The 19,504-nt window shown below is 63.1% G+C and overlaps 2 protein-coding genes across 3 annotated transcripts; one reads left to right on the forward strand and one right to left on the reverse strand.

Annotated features, from left to right (window-relative positions):
* The first annotated feature begins 409 nt into the window (after positions 1-409).
* AVPR2 (arginine vasopressin receptor 2) lies at positions 410-3,090 on the forward strand. Its single transcript, XM_027097999.1, has 3 exons — positions 410-489; positions 1,270-2,234; positions 2,411-3,090. Exons 1-3 carry the CDS (start codon positions 410-412, stop codon positions 2,614-2,616), a joined length of 1,251 nt encoding a protein of 416 aa, XP_026953800.1. The 3' UTR covers positions 2,617-3,090.
* A 112-nt stretch (positions 3,091-3,202) lies between these two features.
* ARHGAP4 (Rho GTPase activating protein 4) lies at positions 3,203-18,900 on the reverse strand. 2 transcript variants are annotated; one of them, XM_027098048.1, is made up of 22 exons: positions 18,758-18,898; positions 14,631-14,838; positions 14,382-14,544; positions 14,103-14,165; positions 13,693-13,857; positions 12,978-13,106; positions 12,679-12,900; positions 8,714-8,815; positions 8,442-8,633; positions 8,271-8,355; positions 7,968-7,995; positions 7,635-7,737; positions 6,930-6,990; positions 6,776-6,853; positions 6,546-6,680; positions 6,338-6,443; positions 5,976-6,209; positions 5,797-5,888; positions 5,521-5,704; positions 5,216-5,308; positions 4,940-5,054; positions 3,203-3,764 (listed from the first exon to the last, which is right to left on the reverse strand). In XM_027098048.1, exons 1-22 carry the CDS (start codon positions 18,822-18,824, stop codon positions 3,531-3,533), a joined length of 2,859 nt encoding a protein of 952 aa, XP_026953849.1. In that variant the 5' UTR covers positions 18,825-18,898; the 3' UTR covers positions 3,203-3,530. The 2 variants fall into 2 exon arrangements, with proteins under 2 accessions (XP_026953849.1, XP_026953850.1); XM_027098049.1 differs by having other exon boundaries at positions 3,682-3,764; positions 4,940-5,097; positions 18,758-18,900.
* Between the last annotated feature and the right edge of the window lie 604 nt (positions 18,901-19,504).

The raw sequence follows: 19,504 nt of genomic DNA on the forward strand, positions 1-19,504 counted from the left end.
CCTGGCTTGGGAAAGGGGGGGGGGGGTCAAGCTTCGCCACGAGAAAGCTGTGTGACGCTGAGCCGGGCCCACCCATCTCCGGTCGCAGTTTCCCCACTTATAGACACGCTGAACTAAGTCATCGCCCAGAGCTCCGCAGCCCCACGAGTTAATAAAGGGGGCCCTGCGGAAGTGGGGGCAGGCGCGGGTGGTGGCAGATAGCCGGCTGCAGCTAAGCCAAGCTCTGGAGGGCTCGGCTCCCCCTTGGCGGGGAGAACGGAGTCCTGGGATGGCTGTCGCCAGGAAGGGAAGCAGAGGCGGCCAGGAGCCTACTTCCCCGTGCCAGAGGCGGGAGGCTCATGGGGGGAGGGGGAGGAAGTCCCCTCCTGAGCAGGTCACTCCCAGAGGCCTGGTTGGGGCGGGGCAGGCGATGGAGCGCCGATCTGAGCTCCTGGGCCACCTTTGTGCCCGCTGCCGCCCAGCTGCCCAGGAGCCCGGGAGCCCGGCCAGGTAAGGGGCTACACGGGGGCATACCAGCCCTCCCACCGTGTCCCCAGCCCTCCGATGGCCACCTCTCTTGGCCTCTGTCAGGGCGGGGGGGGGGTCTATCTGTCTGCCTCGCTTCTTGTGGGCCGCCTAGGTAGGTCATAGGCTTGGTTCGTCCATCTGTCTGACTGTCCCTCTCTCCAGCTTCCCCTGCCTAGTCCTGGGAGGAGTGTAGCAGGGCTCCGAGGTCGATGTCTCTCAGGGGCCAGACCTCACCAACCCTGGTTAGGCTAAGGATGTACCCCCAGTGCCCGATCACTGGAACACACACACTCACGCATGCGCGCGCGCACACACACACATGCACGCGCACGCACACACCCCCACCCCACCACCCCGGCAGCTCTCTAAGGACCCCTATCCGGAGACTCTGGGCAGCCAGGCTGGCCCCTCTGGTGGGAGGCTGAGCTCGCCACCCCGTCTCCTCCAGGCGCTCAGGACTCCTGCCCGCCCCACCATGGTCATGGCGTCCACCACGTCGGGTAAGGTCCCAGCCACTGTCCCTACCCATCCCCCCACCCTTTCCTCCACTGGGATGAGCCAGGTGGGCCGGGCGGGGTTGGATGAAGCCAAGAAGCCCCTTTCAGAGACCTCCTTCACCCACTTCTCCGGGCTGCTGGTGCGGGGAGGGGAGCGCATGGCCCTATGTATTCGCTTGGGCTGGGGCTGCCCTTCCCTCCCCACCACATGCGGATCCAGGAAGTGGGAGGCTGGAGGGAAGCAGAAGGCCACCAGCTCTGCCTGACCAGTGGGAAGCTCCCTGGGCTCGGTTCCCCTGCAGAGCACACTCCCTAACTCGGGCCTCTCCCCCCACCGCTGCCCAGCTGTGCCCCGGCCCCTCTCCCAACCTACGCCGCCCGGCAACGGCAGCGAGGAGGAGCCGCTGGACGCCCGGGACCCGCTGCTAGCCCAGGCGGAGCTGGCCCTGCTCTCCACAGTCTTCGTGGCTGTGGCCCTGAGCAACGGCTTGGTGCTGGGTGCCCTAGTGCGGCGGGGCCGGCGGGGCCGCTGGGCGCCCATGCACGTCTTCATCGGCCACTTGTGCCTGGCCGACCTGGCCGTGGCTCTGTTCCAAGTGCTGCCCCAGCTGGCCTGGGACGCCACCGACCGCTTCCGTGGGCCCGATGCCCTGTGCCGGGCTGTCAAGTACCTGCAGATGGTGGGCATGTATGCCTCCTCCTACATGATCCTGGCCATGACGCTGGACCGCCACCGCGCCATCTGCCGCCCCATGCTGGCACACCGCCATGGAGGCGGAGCTCGCTGGAACCGGCCGGTGCTGGTGGCCTGGGCCTTCTCGCTTCTCCTCAGCCTGCCCCAGCTCTTCATCTTCGCCCAGCGTGACGTGGGAGACGGCAGCGGTGTCCTCGACTGCTGGGCCCGCTTTGCTGAGCCCTGGGGCCTCCGCGCCTACGTCACCTGGATCGCCCTGATGGTGTTCGTGGCACCTGCCCTGGGCATTGCCGCCTGCCAGGTGCTCATCTTTCGGGAGATTCACGCCAGCCTGGCGCCGGGGCCTGCAGAGAGGGCCGGGGGGCGCCGCGGAGGGCGCCGGACGGGCAGTCCCAGCGAGGGAGCCCGGGTGTCGGCGGCCATGGCCAAGACCGTGAGGATGACGCTGGTGATCGTGATAGTGTACGTGCTGTGCTGGGCGCCCTTCTTCCTCGTGCAGCTGTGGGCAGCGTGGGACCCGGAGGCACCTCGGGAAGGTGTGTGGCGTGGCTCGAGCCGTGGGGGCCGCTCAGGCTTGGCTGCCCCTCCCCTCCCCAGCCGTGGGCTCCCGAGCGGACGCGGGCTGATGTGCACTGCTAGCCGCTGGGTGGCACGTGGGTCGCGGCCTTCCCTGGGCACCCTCATCCCCAGCCCAGACCCCTGCACCACACAGGGCCCCCCTTCGTGCTGCTCATGTTGCTGGCCAGCCTCAACAGCTGTACCAACCCCTGGATCTACGCTTCCTTCAGCCGCAGCGTCTCCTCCGAGCTGCGAAGCCTGCTCTGCTGCGCCTGGACGCGCGCCCCGCCCGGCCTGGGGCCCCACGAGGAGTCCTGTGCCACGGCCAGCTCCTTCCTGGCCAGGGACACCTCCTCCTGAGAAACGAGGGGCGCCTTCCTTCCAGAGGCTCCACGAAGCTCAGCCGCCTGCCCGGGGACAGGCTCCGCGATCGCGCGGGGGCCCGGCAGTCAGCTCCTTGGCGCCGCGTGTAGGGAGGGGCTGCGGCGGTGGGCTGCAGGGTCTGGGGCCGGCGCATGGCTTCCACCCCAACCAGTGCCTGCCCTGCCGGCTGACGGAGGTCCCGGGAGCGGGGGGTGGGGGATGGGGGCCCAGGAGGAAGAAAGGGGTGGGGCCGGGGGCCTTCCTTTCCCCGCCTCTCTAGTCCCCCTCTGCCCTCCCTTCTGACTCTCCCCGTCATAAAAGTTCCAGCTCATTTCCCACCTGGCGAGTCTCCTTGGATCAGGGTAACGGTGGGCGCGGGGGCAGCGCGGAAAGATTCTCAGAGCCCTCCCGCACCCAGACACGTGAGCGGCTCTAGAACCCGCCACGCAGGCCTTCAAAGGCAGCCCTGTGCCAAGGAACCCCCCGCAGAAGCTGTTCCCAACCTGCCATCTTTGGGGTGCCAGGAGGCTGGCCCTGTACCCACCTTCCCAGCCCCACCGAGACAGAGAACTGGCTCGCGTCGGGGAGTCAATGCACAGGCCTTTATGAATGGCCGCCAACACCAGGCTGGCACCCTTGGCTGAGCAAGGGCACCGGGCACCCGACAACCAGCGACAAGCCCTCACGGCCAGCTGCCCCCAGCCTCCCTCCTCGGCTGCCTCCCAGAGGGGCCTGAGCCAGGGCGGGGGAGGCAGGGGTGAGCTGGGGTGGCCTCGTCCTCCTCTCTGCAGACGGTCACGAGCAAGCATGCTGCACAGGACCAGGGAGAAGCAAAGGGCCTGGGGAGCCCGGCCGGTCTCCCCCGTGGCCGCCTGGGGCGGGGCGGGGCCTGCAGAGGAACCGGTAGCACCTCAGTGCGGCTTGAGGGGTGAGTCCAGGTCCTGGGGCTGGGAGGCCAAGAGTGAGGCTGGGGCCCCAGGGCCACGGGAGAAGCCTTTGTTCTTGCCGGGGCGGCCGCAGGCCACGGTCTTCAGGCTGCGGGGCCCAGGGCCAGGGGAGATGGTGGACGCCGGCCCGAGGCCCTGACGGACGGCGGTCTTCCCCAAGAGCTCCTTAAACACAGAGTCCATGGTCTGCGCCACGGCCTGGCGGGGAGGAGAGGAAGGCAGGGCGTCGGTGCGAGCGGCCTCCACCTGGCCAGCCAGTCCCCCACCCCCAGGTCAGTGGCGCCAGCTGACCCAGGAGCGAGGCCCTCCTACCCTCCGCTGCCCAAACTCCTCCATCCCCTGAAACAAAGTCCTCGGCCACCGCCTGTCCCCAGGCCCCTCCCCTCCGTGGGCCCCGCAGCTGTCGCCCCTCCCTTGCCCGGTTTCGCTCCTGCCACTTTTGGTGTGGCGGTCACCGTCCCCTCCGGGGACAGCAATCCTCAGTCCAGCCCTGAAATGGGAGCCCCTCTGGCTGGGCCCCGGGTCCCCCTCCTCTTCCCACTCTCTCCCTGGCTGAGATCACAGCCTCCACACCCTGGCTTGGGGGCCACCAGCGTGCCCGGACCTCCAGGGCCAGTGGTCCCCTGCAGCCCAGGGAGGAGGGGCTGAAATGCCCCTGGAGAGACGTGCACATCCTACCCGCCCCCCACCCTGCACTGGGCTGGGACCCTGTGTGGAAATAGGGCCTTTGCAGATATAAGTTCAGGATCTGGAGATGGGGAGACGATCCTGGGTTATCTGGGCAGACCCCAGATGTAGTGATAAGTGCTCACACGGTTCCCGGGGCTCAGCCCGGCGGTGCCCACTGGGAGCCCACAGTGGGGTGCGCTGGGCCCAGAGGGGAGCCGGGTGTCCCCAGGCTGCACCCCTGGCCCCGGCCGCATCCGGCACCCGCTCTCTCCCCCTGCAAGAACTACGACCCCGCCTGGCTCCCCAGTCAGCCACCTCCCTCAGCCTCTTGTCCACCTGCCCCTTTCATCCTCCCTGGCTCGCCAAGCGCCTGCCATATCACCACCTTTCACCTAGTCTGGCTCTAGATGCCAGCCTTGAAGCCTGTCCCACTCACTGCGTCCCACTCAGGAACCGAACATGAAGCCCAAATGTGAGAGCCCCAGGTCCCCTTCCCTTCTACCCTGCCTCCAGGCCCGTCCCTCCCCACTGCACTCACACCCTTGCCGGCCTGCCCCTCCCTAGGCTGGGCTCCACCGGCTGGTCTGAGGTCAGGAAGGTCAGACTTGAACCTTGGGAGGGAAGAGTCCGGTTCATAAGGGGAAGCAGAGACCCATCCCTGAGAGGTGCCCCCCACTTGCCACACGGCCATTCCCAGCTCTCACCTTATCCACCTCCACATGTCGCTCCGGGGATGCTGGGACCAAGCAGCGCCGTCTGTGCCCAGAGGGGCCCCCGGGTGTGCCGAGAGGGGCCTCGGGTTGGGTGCACGGCTCTGGCCTGCAGGGCATAGACAGTGGGCCTGGCGGGGGCCCTGGGGAGGCTTCTCCCAGTCCAGGGTGTGGCCAAGGGAAAGGGAACAGTGAGGCCGGTCCCTCTCCACCTCCTCCAGCCTGGGGTGGGCGGGCAGGGCCCCCGGAAGCAGTCTTCCCCTTGCTCACCTCTGGACAAACTCCATGGCCGGGAGGGCCTCTGGGCTGCTCACCAGCTCCCCGGCGGCCGGCAGCCCCTGGCCCACAGCAAGCTTCTCTGCCCTGGCGCCAGAGAGACAAGACCGCCTGTTAGAACGCTCATTCTGGGCTTGGGGTCTGGGGGCCAGAGGGCTCAGCGCTGGCCAGAAGTGGTCAGAAAGGCGCACTCTGGGCCACCCCGGGCCTACGGAAGCGGGGACTCGGGGCGGGGGAAGGGCCAGAAGCCCGGGTGAAAGGAGAGCCTCCCAGGAAGGGCCCCAACTTCACTCACTCACCCCGCCGGCAACGTGATGTACTTATGGGGGATGAGTCCCCGGGCCCCGGCGTGCTCGCCCCGCCACCAGTCGCCTGAGGCCCGCTCGTGCAGCCGCAGCACGTCCCCCCGCTGGAAGGTCAGCTCCTGGGCCGTGCGGCCCGTGTAGGCAAAGCAGGCCACGGCCTCCACAACCCCCTCCGGGTCTAGGGAAAAGAGGGGACCCCAGTGTGGGGGAGGGGTGGAGTGGGCATCCAGGGCGGGGACAGGGTGGGGCACTCCTTCCCGCCCCCCTCACCGTCCTCCGGGGCCAGGCTCCCAGCCTCTGGCTCTGGCTCCGGCTCCGGCTCCGGCTCGTTCTCCCCGGCCGGGCCCTCCAGCTGGGCATCCCTGCAGTGCAGAGCAGAGCAAGGCGGATGAGCGCACGAGGGATCGCCCGTCTGCCGGACCTCCCTCCCGGCAGCACGAAGAGCCTACCCCAGGCAGCTGGCAGAAGGCGGCGCCATGCACTTCTCATAGACAGGGCCGGGCAGCTGGGCCAGGGGCGGGAAGACCCGCGAGGGCTGCACAATGACCGTCTGCACCAGCTGGTTCACCCGGCCCTGCAAGGCCACCGGGTCCTGCCCGGCGGGTACGGGCAGCAGCGTCGGCCCGAAGCACACGGCCAGGTTGTAGGCATCCATCATGTTCTCATCGCTGTACTGGGCCAGGCTGGGGGCACAGGTGGGTCACAGGCAGGGAGTTCTCGGCCCGGTGTCCCCTCACCCCCACTAGCAGCTGGCTAGAGCCACCCCTGAGCCGCCCTCGCCCCCCCTCCCCCCGCGCCGAGAGGTACTCACTGGTTGAGGAAGGCGAAGAGGTAGCGCAGGACCACGAGCACCGGTGCGGGCAGCCGGGCCAGGAGGCGGCTCACATGCTCCACCCACTCCGCCGCGGCCTCCGCTTCTGCGGCCGAGGCCAGTGCCCCGGAGAGAAGGCGTGAGCGCAGCCGTGGAGGCCAGCGGGGAGGGCCCCCCCCCCAGGGCCCGCCTCAGACCCCCGCCTCACCCGCAGAAGCCAGCAGCTCCCTGAACAGCTCCGGGGGGAATATCGGAGGCTGCAGGCTCCGGAAGTAGAGCTTCAGCACACCTGCCACCGAGTCCAGGTCATGGGCGGTGCAGCCCTCCACCAGTGGGTCCTCTCCTGAGGGCGACACGGTGGCGCAGGGGGCGAGAAGGCGGATGGCACTGGCTCTTCCACCCACCCCCATCCTCACCCCCGGCCCCGCCGGTCCCCACCTCTCTCAAAAGCGTCACGGATCTCCGAGACCCGGGGCTGGGCGCCCGACACCCGGAAGATGCCCTCGTGCTGCAGGCCTGCGGGAGGACGGAGAGCCGGTGGGCGCAGGATCGGGTGCCAGGCCAGCGGCAGGAGGGCCCAGGTCTTACTCACCGTTGAGGTTAATGAAGCGGATGCAGCTCTCCACCACCAGGGGCACGGACTGGCCCGAGCTCTGGGGACAGGGACAGAGAGGGTGTTCCCTCCACTGTGGACACAGCACGTCCTGCCTCACCACTCACTCGCTTTTATTTTCTCTTAATGCGTTATGCGGTCAGCAGTAAGGCCTGCGAGATGCATGCCCAGGTGTCCGACATCCCTGGTGCCGTCTCGGGCCACGCCTTACGTTTTACCTGCTAACTGTTTATTGCTGGCATGTGGAAATGCCATCGAACTCCGTATGTCGACCTCGAATCAAGTAACATCGTGAAACCCAAAATTTGTTCACTTAAATAATCTGTTGATTCTTTTGAACCGTGACATACAGAATCACATCCTGCAAATAACAGTGTGATTTCTTCTTTTCTGATCCTTCTTGCTTCCCTTACTTCCTCTCTCGTAACCCAGAAGTGGGGCCCGTGGACACTCTTGCTTCTGTTAACTCAACTCCTCAGCCCTAAATTCGCTGCCACCCGAGGCTTTCCGTTACTAGTTAGGGACGTGCCCTCTGACCAGTGCAGGCCCGACAAAGGCCCACCCAGGAGGAGACCGGTGGCCGGGGCGGAGGTTACTGGGTTCACAGGCAGCCCCCGGGGCTGGAGGGAGAGCAGAAGCGGGGAGGGGCCCGCACTTGGTTGGCGGGTGACACAAAGCAAGTACCTGGATAAACTTCTCCATGTCTCCCCCAAAGAGCTTCTGGTTATACTGGGAGCTGGGGCGGGGAAGGCGGCTCTTCTGGAGTTTTCTCTGTGTGTACTGGGTCCTGTCGTGAACAGGAGCTGGCTCTGAGGGGAGTGGGTGTGGAGACTAGGCTGCCCCGACACCCTGGCCCAGCCAAACAGCATGCTGGAGCTCGCGAGCTATTCCAGAACCCACTGGGCAAAGTGGGAAACAGGCCACCGCAGGACGAGCAACAGAGCCGGGTCCCAAAGAGAGGGGAGGTGGGGACCCCACAGCTCCTCGGGACAAGCTGGTCCTTCACGAAGGACTCACCGAGACACCTCCCGCTCTTCCTTGTCACCTGGGGAGGAGAAAACGTTGGTGTGTCTCTCGGGCTGGGAGGTTCCTCAACACCCCGCAGAGGGAGAGGGCACCTGAAGGCCCAGGGCGGTCACAGGACAAAAGGCGGGATAGGGGCCGGGATCCTCGCTGGCTTATTCCCTGCGTGCCAAGCACCCTCCCTGGGTGGAGAGCACGTGGGCCGGGTGGAGGACCCAGGAGGAGAGCCAAGCTGCGGCCGCTCCCGGCCCTGGGGGTGGCGAGGCAGGGGCTCAGGGGGCCAGGAGCGGGGCCCACCTCGCTGAATGGCCTCCTGCAGCTTCTCATGCTTGGCCTGCAGCTTGGCGAGGATGCTCCGTCCACTCAGGTACTCCTGGAGTTTCTAGGAAGCCCCAGGAAGAGTCCAAGGCTTTAGTCCTAGCTCTGGGCCTCCCCGGCCCCCCCGCCCTCCTGGCCCCGCCTCCCCACCGTGACGTAGAAGGTCTCGGTCTCCTGCTGCTGCCCCCGCCTCCGGCTGGCCTGCCGAACCCCTGGGTCCGAGCTGGTGGACTTGAGGGACTCGGTGGAGGGGCTGGCCTGGAAGGACTCGAGCATGTCCCCATCTTCCGACGCCACCACCTCCAGCAGGGCCTGCAGGGTGGCCTTCAGCGTCTTGTTTACCTGGGGAAGAAGTGGGGACAGGTGAGGGACAGGGAGTCCAAGTCAGAAGGCAGGGGGAGGGCAGGCCGGGTCACCCATACCTCCTCTGTCTCGATGGTTTGTCGGTCCAGGCGGCTCCGGATATTGTAGGCTCTGGGCAGAATCTCGTCCCGCAGCTCCATCTCAACCCGGATCTCAGCCACCTGCAGAGGGCAGCATCCAGGCGGCTGAGGGCCACGCCCGAGACGCAGGGTGGGGCTGGGCAGCAGGCACCGAGGTCTCTGGGGCCCATTTTCGCTGCCTTGGCCGCCGATGCACAGGATCACCAGCCTTGACGCTGCGTACAGCCAGATCTGAAGCGTGGCAAGGACACCTTCCCAAGGGGAAGGCGCACACCCGCACGCATAGAGACTTGCGCACGGACGTTCCCCGCAGCGCTACTCCTCACAGCCCAAAGGAAGAAGCAACCCAAGCGTCCAGCAGCTGATGAAAAGACAAGCAAAGTGCGGTCTCTCCATACAATGGAACGTTATTCAGCCACAAAAAAGGAGGAAATTCTCACACATGCTTCAACATGGGTGAACCCTGAGGACGTTATCCTCAGTGAGACAAGCCTTTTGTCACAAAAGGACAAATAGGACATGATTCTACTTGGATGAGGCGCCTGGAGTAGCCAGATTCCTAGAGACAGAGAGTAGATGCTGGGGGCCATGGGCTGGGTGAGGGGGGAGTTAGTGTCTAATGGGGACAGATTTTCCATTGGGGAAGATGAAAAAGTTCTGGGGAACGGACGGTGGTGATGGCTGCACAACAACGTGAAGGTGTTTCACGCCACTGAACTGTGCACTTAAAACGGACAAAACGGTGAGTCTTACGTGTATTTTGCCACGATTATAAAATTTCTATCCAGGCCCTAGAAAACACTGACATTAGAAGACCCACCCCCTCAAGCCCACATAATGGGCAGAAAACCAGAAATTGACTCTCTGGAAAGGATAAATCAGAGGGGTTCTGGACTCAGGGACACTAGTCACTGCTGAGGAAGGGGACGAAAGTCCCTACTGATGAGAGAGAACACAGCAGCCGCCGCCATCTGGGGCTGGCCAGGAGCTCAGAGCTGTGCCTCAGTGTGGGCCTGTTGGACATAAGGAATGTCACAGAGCATCAACGTCAGACAAAGCCACTGTGGCCATGACGGCTGAAGATAAAAAAAAGTCATCAGCGTGTCTGAGCACAGACCAAAGCAAGAACCTTGTCCAAGGCACAAAAATGAGCAAACCTCCGCGCGTCCCAGCTAGTGTGAGGGACGGTTCCTTCCTCACTGATGACAGCTCTAGCCCCCCTTTAGCCACCCCTGCCCCGTCTTCTCAATGAGATTTATTAAGACACCCTGTCAGAGTTACCCCTGTTTCCTGACAGCATCCAAGCCAGCGCCAGGCCCCTCCCCCAAGTCCCCTAACCCTTGCCCAAGTCCTCGGAGTCCTTTGTAGCACCCTCTTACCGAGACACCCCCAGCTCCCCGTGATGTGGGTGTCCCTCACAGCAATGATCGGAGTCCCTGCCCAGCCACCCTGGGGGGAAACCCACTGCTGACAAGCTCTGCTCACACACATCAGATGCGTAAGGCACCTCTCTTCAGTGCCTCCTCTGAAATATGAACTGACGGCCAAGAACCGGCAGCCATTTGAGGGAGAGCGCTAAAGTGGAAGACGTCGATCAAAGCAAGAAAACAGTGAAAAGGCAGGGAACCGGGGGAAAATGTCAAGAAAAGGAATGAACATTTCAGAAAGAGTTGAGAAGATATTGTATCCATGAAACAAGAAGAAAGGGCTACTTTAAATAGGAATTTGGAAAACAAACCCAAACTCTTAAAAACAAAAAAATATGAAAGTAAATTAAAAAAAATTTCAACAAGGGGCAGGAAGAAATAGTCGAAAAAATATCTAAGAAAGCAGAATGAAAAGGTATAGCGATGAGAAATAGGAAAGATAAAAGATAAGGAAATCAGGGCTTCCCTGGTGGTGCAGTAGTTGAGAATCTGCCTGCCAATGCAGGGGACACGGGTTCGAGCCCTAGTCCAGGAAGATCCCACATGCCGCGGAGCAGCTAAGCCCGTGCACCACAACTACTGAGCCTGCGCTCTAGAGCCCGCGAGCCACAACTACTGAGCCCGCGTGCTGCAACTACTGAAGCCCACGCGCCTACGGCCCGTGCTCCTCAGCAAGAAAAGCCACCACAATGAGAAGCCCGCGCACCTCAACAAAGAGTAGCCCCCGCTCGCCGCACCTAGAGAAAGTCCGCGCGCAGCAACGAAGACCCAACGCAGCCAAAAATAAATAAATAAATTTATATTAAAAAAAAAAGATAAGGAACTTAGACTGTCAGTCCATGGTGTTCAACATCAAATTACAAGAATTCGTGAAAGGAAGAGAAAAGAAAATTAAGGGAAGGAAATTACCAAAGGAATAATATGAGCTCAAAACCTTGAGACACAGGTTTGCATAGTGACGAGGCCCACTGGGTGCCCAGCACCATGAAGGAAAAGGATCCCCAAGGCACATCATCATAAAACCTTACACGAGGGAAAGAGTCCATCCTAAAGGCTTCAGGGAGACAAACTGCAGGTCACGTGCAACAGTCCAGAAATCAGAATGGCATTGCACTTCTCACCTACAACCTTGAATTCTATACCCAGCTACACTACCAATCAATTTCAAGGATAGAATACAGACATTTGGGGCTTCCCTGGTGGCGCAGTGGCTGAGAGTCCGCCTGCCGATGCAGGGGACACGGGTTCGTGCCCCGGTCCGGGAAGATCCCACGTGCCGCGGAGTGGCTGGGCCCGTGAGCCATGGCCGCTGAGCCTGTGCTCCGCAGCGGGAGAGGCCACAGCAGTGAGAAGCCCGCGTACCGCAAAAAAAAAAAAACCCAAAACAAAAAAAGAATACAGACATTGTTTCAGACTTTCGAAGTCAGGAAAGTATGGGGAAAGATGTCCACACAAACAAGGGTAATAAACCAAGAAAGAGGAAGACACAGGATCTGGGACACAGACGGTCCAACGCAGGAGAGAATGGCAGGAATGCTCAGGACGATGGGGCAGGGAGGTCCTGGACTTCACAGGCCTGCAAGCCGGGACTGGACGGCTCCAGGGCAGAGCTCTGAAGCGAAGAGATCACCTGGTGTGAGGGGAAGACGGAGGCGACAGCACTGGGAGGTGGTGATGTGGGGAGGGGCCCTAATCAGCCACGAAGGAGGCCGGTAGGGCCTCTGGAAGCACAGAAGCGCTAGCAGCACCTGCCGCGTTGCCTGCAGCAGAAGCAGCAGTTAGAAGATGGGGAAGGGGTTGCGTCTGGGGAGTGGGAATCAGGGACGGAGCGGGTGAGTCAGAGAAGGGCTGTGCGCCATTGGACGCCTTGAGTAACGTTTGACTTCCGATACGACTTTGGTCAAAATACATATTAAATAAGTAAAAGCTCAGCGTAACCCCAGCCCCTGCACAATGTTCACGAGGATAAACTGGTAAACAAAAGAATAGCTCGGAGGTGCATTTAAAAATGCCTAGTGGGGACTTCCCTGGCGGTCCAGTGGTTAGGGCTCTGAGCTTCCACTGCAGGGGGCACAGGTTTGATCCCTGGTCGGGGAACTCAGATCCCACAAGCCGTGTGGTACGGCCCAAAAGAAAAAAAAAAAAAAGATGCCTAGTTATAAGTTACTGTTTGCATGGTTTCTCTCCCCGCAAGTTTGCATTATGAAACGTCTAAGGTACATAGAACCGTCGAAAAAAGAGTATACGGACAGCTATATACCACCCGCCAGCTGGCCTCAAAACCAGTGGCATCCTGGCTGTTTGCCCTTGCGGGGGGCGTGGGTGTGTGTGCGCGTCCTTCGCCTGAGCCGCAGAAGTGAGCCGCGGAGGTCTGCTGGCTCCAAACGCAAGTCCGGAAACCGCAGAGCATCATTTGTCTTGAGGCCACTGAAGGAGGGTCTGAGAAACAAGCTACCATCACAATGAAGACGAGAAAACACAAAGCATTTGCCTGAAGGGGCGGGCAGAGACCCTCACCTCATCTCCCTCGTGGGGCTGGTAGTCGAAACGCAGCGGGGGACAGAAGGCGGCTGCGTGCACCTCCAGCACCTTGGCCTTGTCCCCTGGAGGGTCTAGGGCTTCCACCACCTCCTCCAGGCTGCCCAGGCCCTGTAGCTGGGAGGCCTGGGTGCGGCTCTCGGCGGCTGTGTAGCTCCGGAGCACCTGCCCCAGGGCCAGGTGGAATCCCGTGTCACAGCACTGGGGGACAAGCGAGGACACGGCTCGGGCAGGCTCGGCACACAGGCGCCCGGCCCCGCCTGCCCGCCAGCACTCACGTCCATGAGGTCCAGGACGTCACGCACGTAGTAGTTGTTGACAGCGGCGTTGACGCTGGCCAGGCTGAGCAGGTACTCGTTGCGTGCCTTTGTGCACTTGAGTTTGTGCTCCAAGAACTTGGCATGGCGCTGCTCAGGACCACACAAGCCCCAGGATCACCCACGCGGCCCCAGCTCCGCCTCCCATGTAGCCCTCACCCGCGACACATGCTCTCTCCCCTCCCTTCCCCACGCGGACAGCTACACCCGCTGTCCCACCAGGTCCCTCAAACAACTTGGCCCCGAAGTCATGATGTCCTCCCTCCGCAACCCTGGCAGCCTCAGCGTCCCCATCCTCTCTTCAGGGACCGCCTCAAACATTCCTCCTCCCCTCCTGTCACTCAGTCACCCATTCGACACGTCCGCTCGCTTGTCTGCAATCTCACAGCACTGCGTGAGGCAAGGACGGGTGGGTGGAAGGGCCCCCAGGCTTCCGGCAGCAGATTTCTCTTTGCCCAGCGGGGCTTGGTGGGGGAGACCAGCTAGGAGCGTGCGGGCTGTCCCGGGCCTAGTGGCTCTTCTCCTGCCCGCTCTGTCTACCACCCCAGCTTGGGGAGCCCTCCAGAGCCAGCCCCGCCTTCCTGCTGCACACCACCTCCCTGCAGGGCCGGGACTCGGAAGGACAAAGCCCAGGAGCCAGAGCCTCCGGACACAGACGGCTGCCCCCCAGGCCCACCTTCTCCACCAGCCGCCCTCCCTTCTTGAGGGAGCCCTTGCGGAGGGGCCCTGCCTCGGTGCCGGCACTTCGGCACGCCCGCTTCTCCTCCTGCCGCTCGGCTTCCCGGAGCTTGGCCTCGGCATTCACGCTCTCCATGTGGTACACCTGGTATGTCTTCTTGGCCTGCAAGGAGGCCCAAGGCCAGGCAGCCCTGCTCAAGGCCACGGCCGCAGCCAGCCCTCACCCTCCCCATCCCAGCCCATCCGGGACTCGGACCTGAGCGCTCTGCCCAACCACCCAGTGCCCAGAGCAGGGAGAGAGGGCCGAGCTTGCGGTCCTCGAAACCCAGGTCTCTCCTTGAGCCTGGCTCGGGGAGATGTGAGGTGATGGCCTCCCTCTGATTCGGACAGGCCCTGCAGCGCTCTCACCGTCTGAAGCTCTGACACCACCTCCAGGAGCTCCTCCTGCAGCTGTTGCTCCAGATCCTTACTCTGCGGGGGAGGGGAGTTGAGCACAGTCCTGCCCCAGTGCAACACCCACCTCCATCCTGCAGCGGCGGCCAGCCCTCAGCTTGGCTCCCCTCTGCCCGACGCCCCCCGGCCTCCTGGGCCCTCCCAGCCGTGACACCTCTGCATCGGGCACCCACGGGCTGCCCTCGCTAGATCTTGAGGCCATCCAGCATCCCGTGCCCAGGTCAGGGGCCTTGCCTTCTTGACTATGCGCCCAACATCCTCCGCGATGTGACTCAGGCGCTGGGCCAGGGGCCCACCCAGCATGTCGCTGAGGGCCGCGCTCTCGCGGCTCTGCTGCCGCGTCTGCTGCAGCAACACGGCCCAGCAGTGTAAGGGCGACAGGAGGGACGGCTCCTTCCTGGGGGAGACGGGCACTCAGACCGACGGGGAGCGGGGCCTCAGGCCCTGCTGCAGTCGTCCCACCGGCCAGTCCCCAGGACCCACCGGAAGCTCTGGTGCTCCCGGCTGCCACCCCCGAGGCGGCCTGCGCGGCCAGAGAAGCGCTCAACCAGCTTGTCCAGGCCCCGCGAGTACTCCAGCTCCACCTCGGCGCGGCGCCGCATGAACTCGGCCAGCTCCTGCAGCAGCTCCCGCCGCAGCTCGCCCTGCAGCTCCAGGCAGCGCAGCTGCTCGCCCAGCTGCCAGCGCATCTCTGTAGGGGCGGGGCGGGGGGGGTACGACGCAGCTCAGGCTGGGGCAGTGGACCCACCGCCGAGTGGAGTGAGCGCAGAGCCGAGGGGGCGGGAGGCCGGCCCGGCGCTGCGGGAGGTCTGCCGTCCAGCCGGCTCGGGGCGGGCCTGAGGAAGGGGACCTCTGAGGTGAGGCTGAAGGGAACCAGCCGGGAAGGAAGAACGGAAAGGCCCTTCCAGGCAGAGGGCAGAGCCCTGCGAAGGGCCAGGGGCGAGAGGGAGTGTGGAGGGTCCCGGAGGCTCGGAGCAGGTTGGGATGGTGGGAGAGCACCTGGCACTTGGGCTTCCCATGACTCCCCGGTTTCCCTGCCACTTCCTGACCTTTGGGTGCCCAGGACCCCAGGCAGGGTGGCCGCCCCCGCAAACACAGAGACACACGGGGCTGCGCAGGCGCGGGGTGGCCACGGCGCTCTGCCAAACCTGCAGTGAACTTGCGGCCTCGCTGGCTGGAAACCCTGCCCTCAGCCCCAGGGAGAAAGGGCAGCGCCAGTGGGAGGGCCAGACCAGCTGGTGGAGGCTGACCAGTGACAGGACTGAGGCAACTGGCCTGCTTGCTGTTCCCAGTACCGACTCCTCACTACCCACCTCCGGGCAGAGAGGGCCGCACCCCGCTCCCCACACTGCTGGCTTCTGACACCTTATCGCTGACTCGATTTGGCAACTTTCCCCACACAGACCTAAAGCAAAGAACCGCCTGAATGAGGATCTTAAGCAACCCACTGGCGAGCCCTGGGCATCCCGGGGACATAACGCACTGTCTCGGCTTCTGGCAAGCGGGTCACCACTTACTAATTGCTGTCCAAAAAAGGGACGTTAAATGACTCCTTCATTCAGCATAATGTTGGTTATGCACCCAGTCAGTCTAGACAAGGAGACACGGTGCCCACCCTCCTGGGGACACAGCAGGGGGACAGGCACGCGCTAGAACGTGTCGGAACAAGTGGCACTGAGAAGACAGCACAGAGCGGGAGGTGGTCAGGAACAAGCAACACTGGAACAGAGAGCTGAAGGAAGCAACAGAGGGGCCGTGGAGCCAGCGTGGCTGGAGAGAGCTGCGCAGGCGAGGGGAGGGGGGAGATGGCCAAGGCCCGTGGTTGGGGAGGACTCCCCGCTGGACGCCGAGGGAGAGGGGAGCCACAGCAGCGGAGCCACGAGGGTCCGGCTTCGCACTCAGGGCCCCTCAGGCTGCCGTGGGGAGCCAGGGCAGAGGTCAGGTGACGGAGGAAACGTGCCCAGCCCAGGTGGCAGCTACCGCACCAGTCCAGGCAAGACAGTCAGGGGCTTGGACCAGACAGCCAGCCTGGGAGGAGGTGGGCAGTGGCAGGACCCAGGGTGGCTGTCGGAAAGAACTCTGCGGTGAACAGCTCGGTACTGGTGCCATGTGGATTTCTGTCCCGCCAGTGGCGTCCCACGGGCTGTGGGGCACGTGGCAGCCTCCAGGGGTCCTGCCTGCTCGGCATCCGCGTCTCCTCCTCTGATTTCCCTTTCGAGAACGTCCCCTTCCTACTCTCAGCCTCTGGGTCCCTCTCCCTGACTCCAGGCGCCCCAGATGTGGCTCTTGCATCACCCATCCCTCGGCCCCTCCACCGTCCTCCACTGTAGGACTAGATCAGTGACAGGCCCAGGGGCCACCATCCCCGCCCCGCGCTTGCACCGCAGTGACTGAACGAGAGCGCTCTCTTTCCACCAAGGGGTCAAGCTGGGTAAATGGAAGCCTGGGCGAGGACTGCTTCCTGAAGGTGAAACCAGTGCAGTCTCCTTACACCGTCCGAGGCCAGGCCACTTGAAATCAGGAGAGTCTTCATTAAATCAGGGTAACAGTTTGGGGATAAAAGTAAATTTCATTTCATTCCAAGAAAGATCTGAGATGTCCCGGCTTGCCTCACTGTCCTCTGGCGTCTGCCCCTTCCTCGTGGAGCGACAGTTCGCTGGGGACCTATTACAAGCGAACAGTGCTCAACGGGCCAGCACACCAAACCGTTTCATTTCTTCTGTTCGTTGCAGCCAAGCCTGGGCTGGGATTCGGGCCTGGCGTCAGGCAGACGTTGAGTCGGCAGGGTCTGAGCACAGCGAGCCGGTGCCTGCTGAGCTCCCCGGGCTCCCCGGGCTCCCCAGGCTCGCAGCTGAGTCGGCGTCCAGCTCTCAGATCTCAGCTGGGATGCGCTCATCAGGGAAGCCTTCCCAACCTCCCCACAGACTAGGTCTGGCCCTCTTCCTGTCCCCTTTCTTGACATCCGCACCCTCCCTTTATAGTGGTTTTCATCATAATTGAAATGAATTGTGTGATAGGTTGTTCACTGTATGTCTCCCCACTAGACCTGTGAGCCGTATGACAGCAGGGATTGCTTCTCCTGTGCTCAGCACTGTATGTTCAGGGCCTGGCAAAGAACAGATGCGTACAAAACATCTAGCAAAAGGAAGGATGGAATCCACGTATGCTTGAATTGCAGAGCCAGGACTGGGCCTCAACAACACTTCCTGTGAGTGAGGCATTCGGTCTCACTTCTGCTGACAAGCAAAGCAGAAAAGATGGCCTCCCAAACCACGACTATGCTGACCTTTCAGAATTTCGGGTGTCAAGACAGTGATCCCGTTTTTCTAGCATAGTAGGAAGTTTCTTTGGGTGGGGGGGTGGGGGCACGGGGCGGGGGGACGGGGAACAGAAGCTAAAATCATTAGGGACCCAGAGCAGGCAAGGAACAACTTAAAAGACAGCCTTGCTCGAAACCCCAATTTTTTTTCAGTGTGAAGGAACGACCCACATTTGCTGACTGGAGAGTTTCCAAAGTCCTTCAGCCGCATGACATTTGGGGGATGCGGCTGCGGACCATTCTCTCCATCTGAGGAATGTTGCAGGGGAGGCTTGGAGAGCTGACTGGCCCTGCACGGTCACCTCAAGCTGGCTCTGGGCAGCAGGCCACCCTTCCCAGACGGGGAGGACTCGAGCATACTTTGGTGTAAATTGCTTGTATTGGATAATGACGTTGGAATCTCCATCTATGGACTGGAAGGACATTCGAGGCTCATTTCATTACACCTCCTGGGACCTATAGGAGTGGCCATAAGCAAGTCACTGCTCCTCTCTGAGCTTCGGTTTCCTTCATCGGTAAAATTGAGCTATTGAGACTGATATACAGGGTCGCACATCTGAAGACACCAGAAAATGTTACAGCCTCAAACTGCTGGCACTTGGACGCTGCCTGCTTCCCTTTGCACGAGTTACCACGCCCTGAATAAGACCCAGAAAAGCAGTCGACTAAGAGTTTGCAAAGCTGATTTGCATACGATTTGCACAGAGTGTTTATCAGAACCCAAAGAGGTCTGCTCTTGCAGAGGGCGCAAGATCCCTCAGGCCAAGATACACTGTGCCGGTTTGACCCAGAGACAGTGGCCTTCAACTCTGAGCCACCTCAGCGCCCAAGGGAGGGAACAGGGACTGGGCTGCAGGGACTGGAGTGGTTTTAGGGTAAAGCCATCGCTAAATCCATCCACCGAAGCTCTCGGACCCCCTACCCAACCCCCGTCAGCAAAGTCAAGGTGCTCCATTTCACTGTGGCTAGAATGCCACTTTGGGGGGAGCACTCGGTGCCCCCTTCCTCCTCGGAGTCCTTAGGTGAGGTGCAGGGAGAACCCAGGAGGACACAGCTACCAAAGGGAGGGAGGGAGCGAGGGAGAGTGGAAGGAAGGAGGAACAGCGGCGGTTGCGGCCAAAGGGACGTGGAGAGGCGGGCAGGGGGCGCGGGTTCCCTCCCTCAGCCCCCTCCGGAGGTCACTGGGGGAGAGCAGCGGGCCCTGGGCCAGCGGCCAGGTCTTTTCGAGCTCCCCCACGACCTTCGGGGTCTCCGTAGGGAACTGGGCCGGGAGCGCCCCGCGCCCTCTCACCTTTGACTTGCGCCTCATGGTCCGCCTGCGGCCCTCGCTCCCGGCGCAGCTTCCCGTGCGTGGCCATGGCCGCCGGGCGGCCGCGCCGTCGAGCTCCGTTGCTCCCACGCGGCCGCAAGCGGGCCGGGCGTTGGGACCGGAGGCCCCCGCAGCCAGCAGCCTGCGCCGGCTCCGCCCCGCCCCGCCCCCAGCGCGGCTCCCGGGGCGGGGCGGGGGCGGCCGGCGCGGCCTGGCACTGCTCGAGAGGGTCTGGGGTCGGGGGGGGGGGGGGGGGGGGGGGGGGGGGGGGGGGGGGGGGGGGCGGGGGGGGGGGGGGGCGGGGGGGGGGGGGGGGGGGGGGGGGGGGGGTGTGCGTGTGTGTGTGTGTGTGCGTGCGCGCGCGCGCGCGCCCACTGGGGCCGGGCCTTGCCGTCGCCTCGCCCCCGGCACTGGGCGCGCACCCGGGCAGCCTTGTGCCCAAGGTTCGGCTGCTAGGGCCGGTGTGGGAGGCCCAAGGTGCCCGGCAAGCTGGCATCCTCTGGCTGCCATTCCCCCCCAGCCTCCAGAAGGCTGTCTGCTCACCACTGCCAGACTGCACATCGTGGCCATTGGCCCTGAATGCCAGTGCGCAGTGACACCATAGCTGCTCCAGACCCTGGGCTCCCTTGGGTCACCTGCCTCCCCCAGATCCCCAGGACATCAGATGGGGCCCACCCTTCCCAAGCACAAGGAGCCTGGAGAGCCAGGTGGGAAGGGAGGTCAGCACCA

Source organism: Aethalodelphis obliquidens, unplaced genomic scaffold (assembly GCF_003676395.1).
Source record: "Aethalodelphis obliquidens isolate GAN/ISIS:26980383/991018 unplaced genomic scaffold, ASM367639v1 scaffold118, whole genome shotgun sequence".
In the NCBI taxonomy this organism is placed as follows: Eukaryota; Metazoa; Chordata; class Mammalia; order Artiodactyla; family Delphinidae; genus Aethalodelphis; species Aethalodelphis obliquidens.

Coding starts and splice junctions, on each gene's coding strand:
- AVPR2 (XM_027097999.1), top strand. CDS start 410: ATGGAGCGCCGATCTGAGCTCCTGGGCCACCTTTGTGCCCGCTGCCGC. Junction 490..1,269: donor GAGCCCGGGAGCCCGGCCAG/GTAAGGGGCTAC, acceptor CAGCTCTGCCTG/ACCAGTGGGAAGCTCCCTGG. Junction 2,235..2,410: donor CCCGGAGGCACCTCGGGAAG/GTGTGTGGCGTG, acceptor TGCACCACACAG/GGCCCCCCTTCGTGCTGCTC.
- ARHGAP4 (XM_027098048.1), bottom strand. CDS start 18,824: ATGGCCACGCACGGGAAGCTGCGCCGGGAGCGAGGGCCGCAGGCGGAC. Junction 6,444..6,545: donor GGAGCTGCTGGCTTCTGCGG/GTGAGGCGGGGG, acceptor CCTCGGCCGCAG/AAGCGGAGGCCGCGGCGGAG. Junction 6,210..6,337: donor CTCTTCGCCTTCCTCAACCA/GTGAGTACCTCT, acceptor CTGTGCCCCCAG/CCTGGCCCAGTACAGCGATG.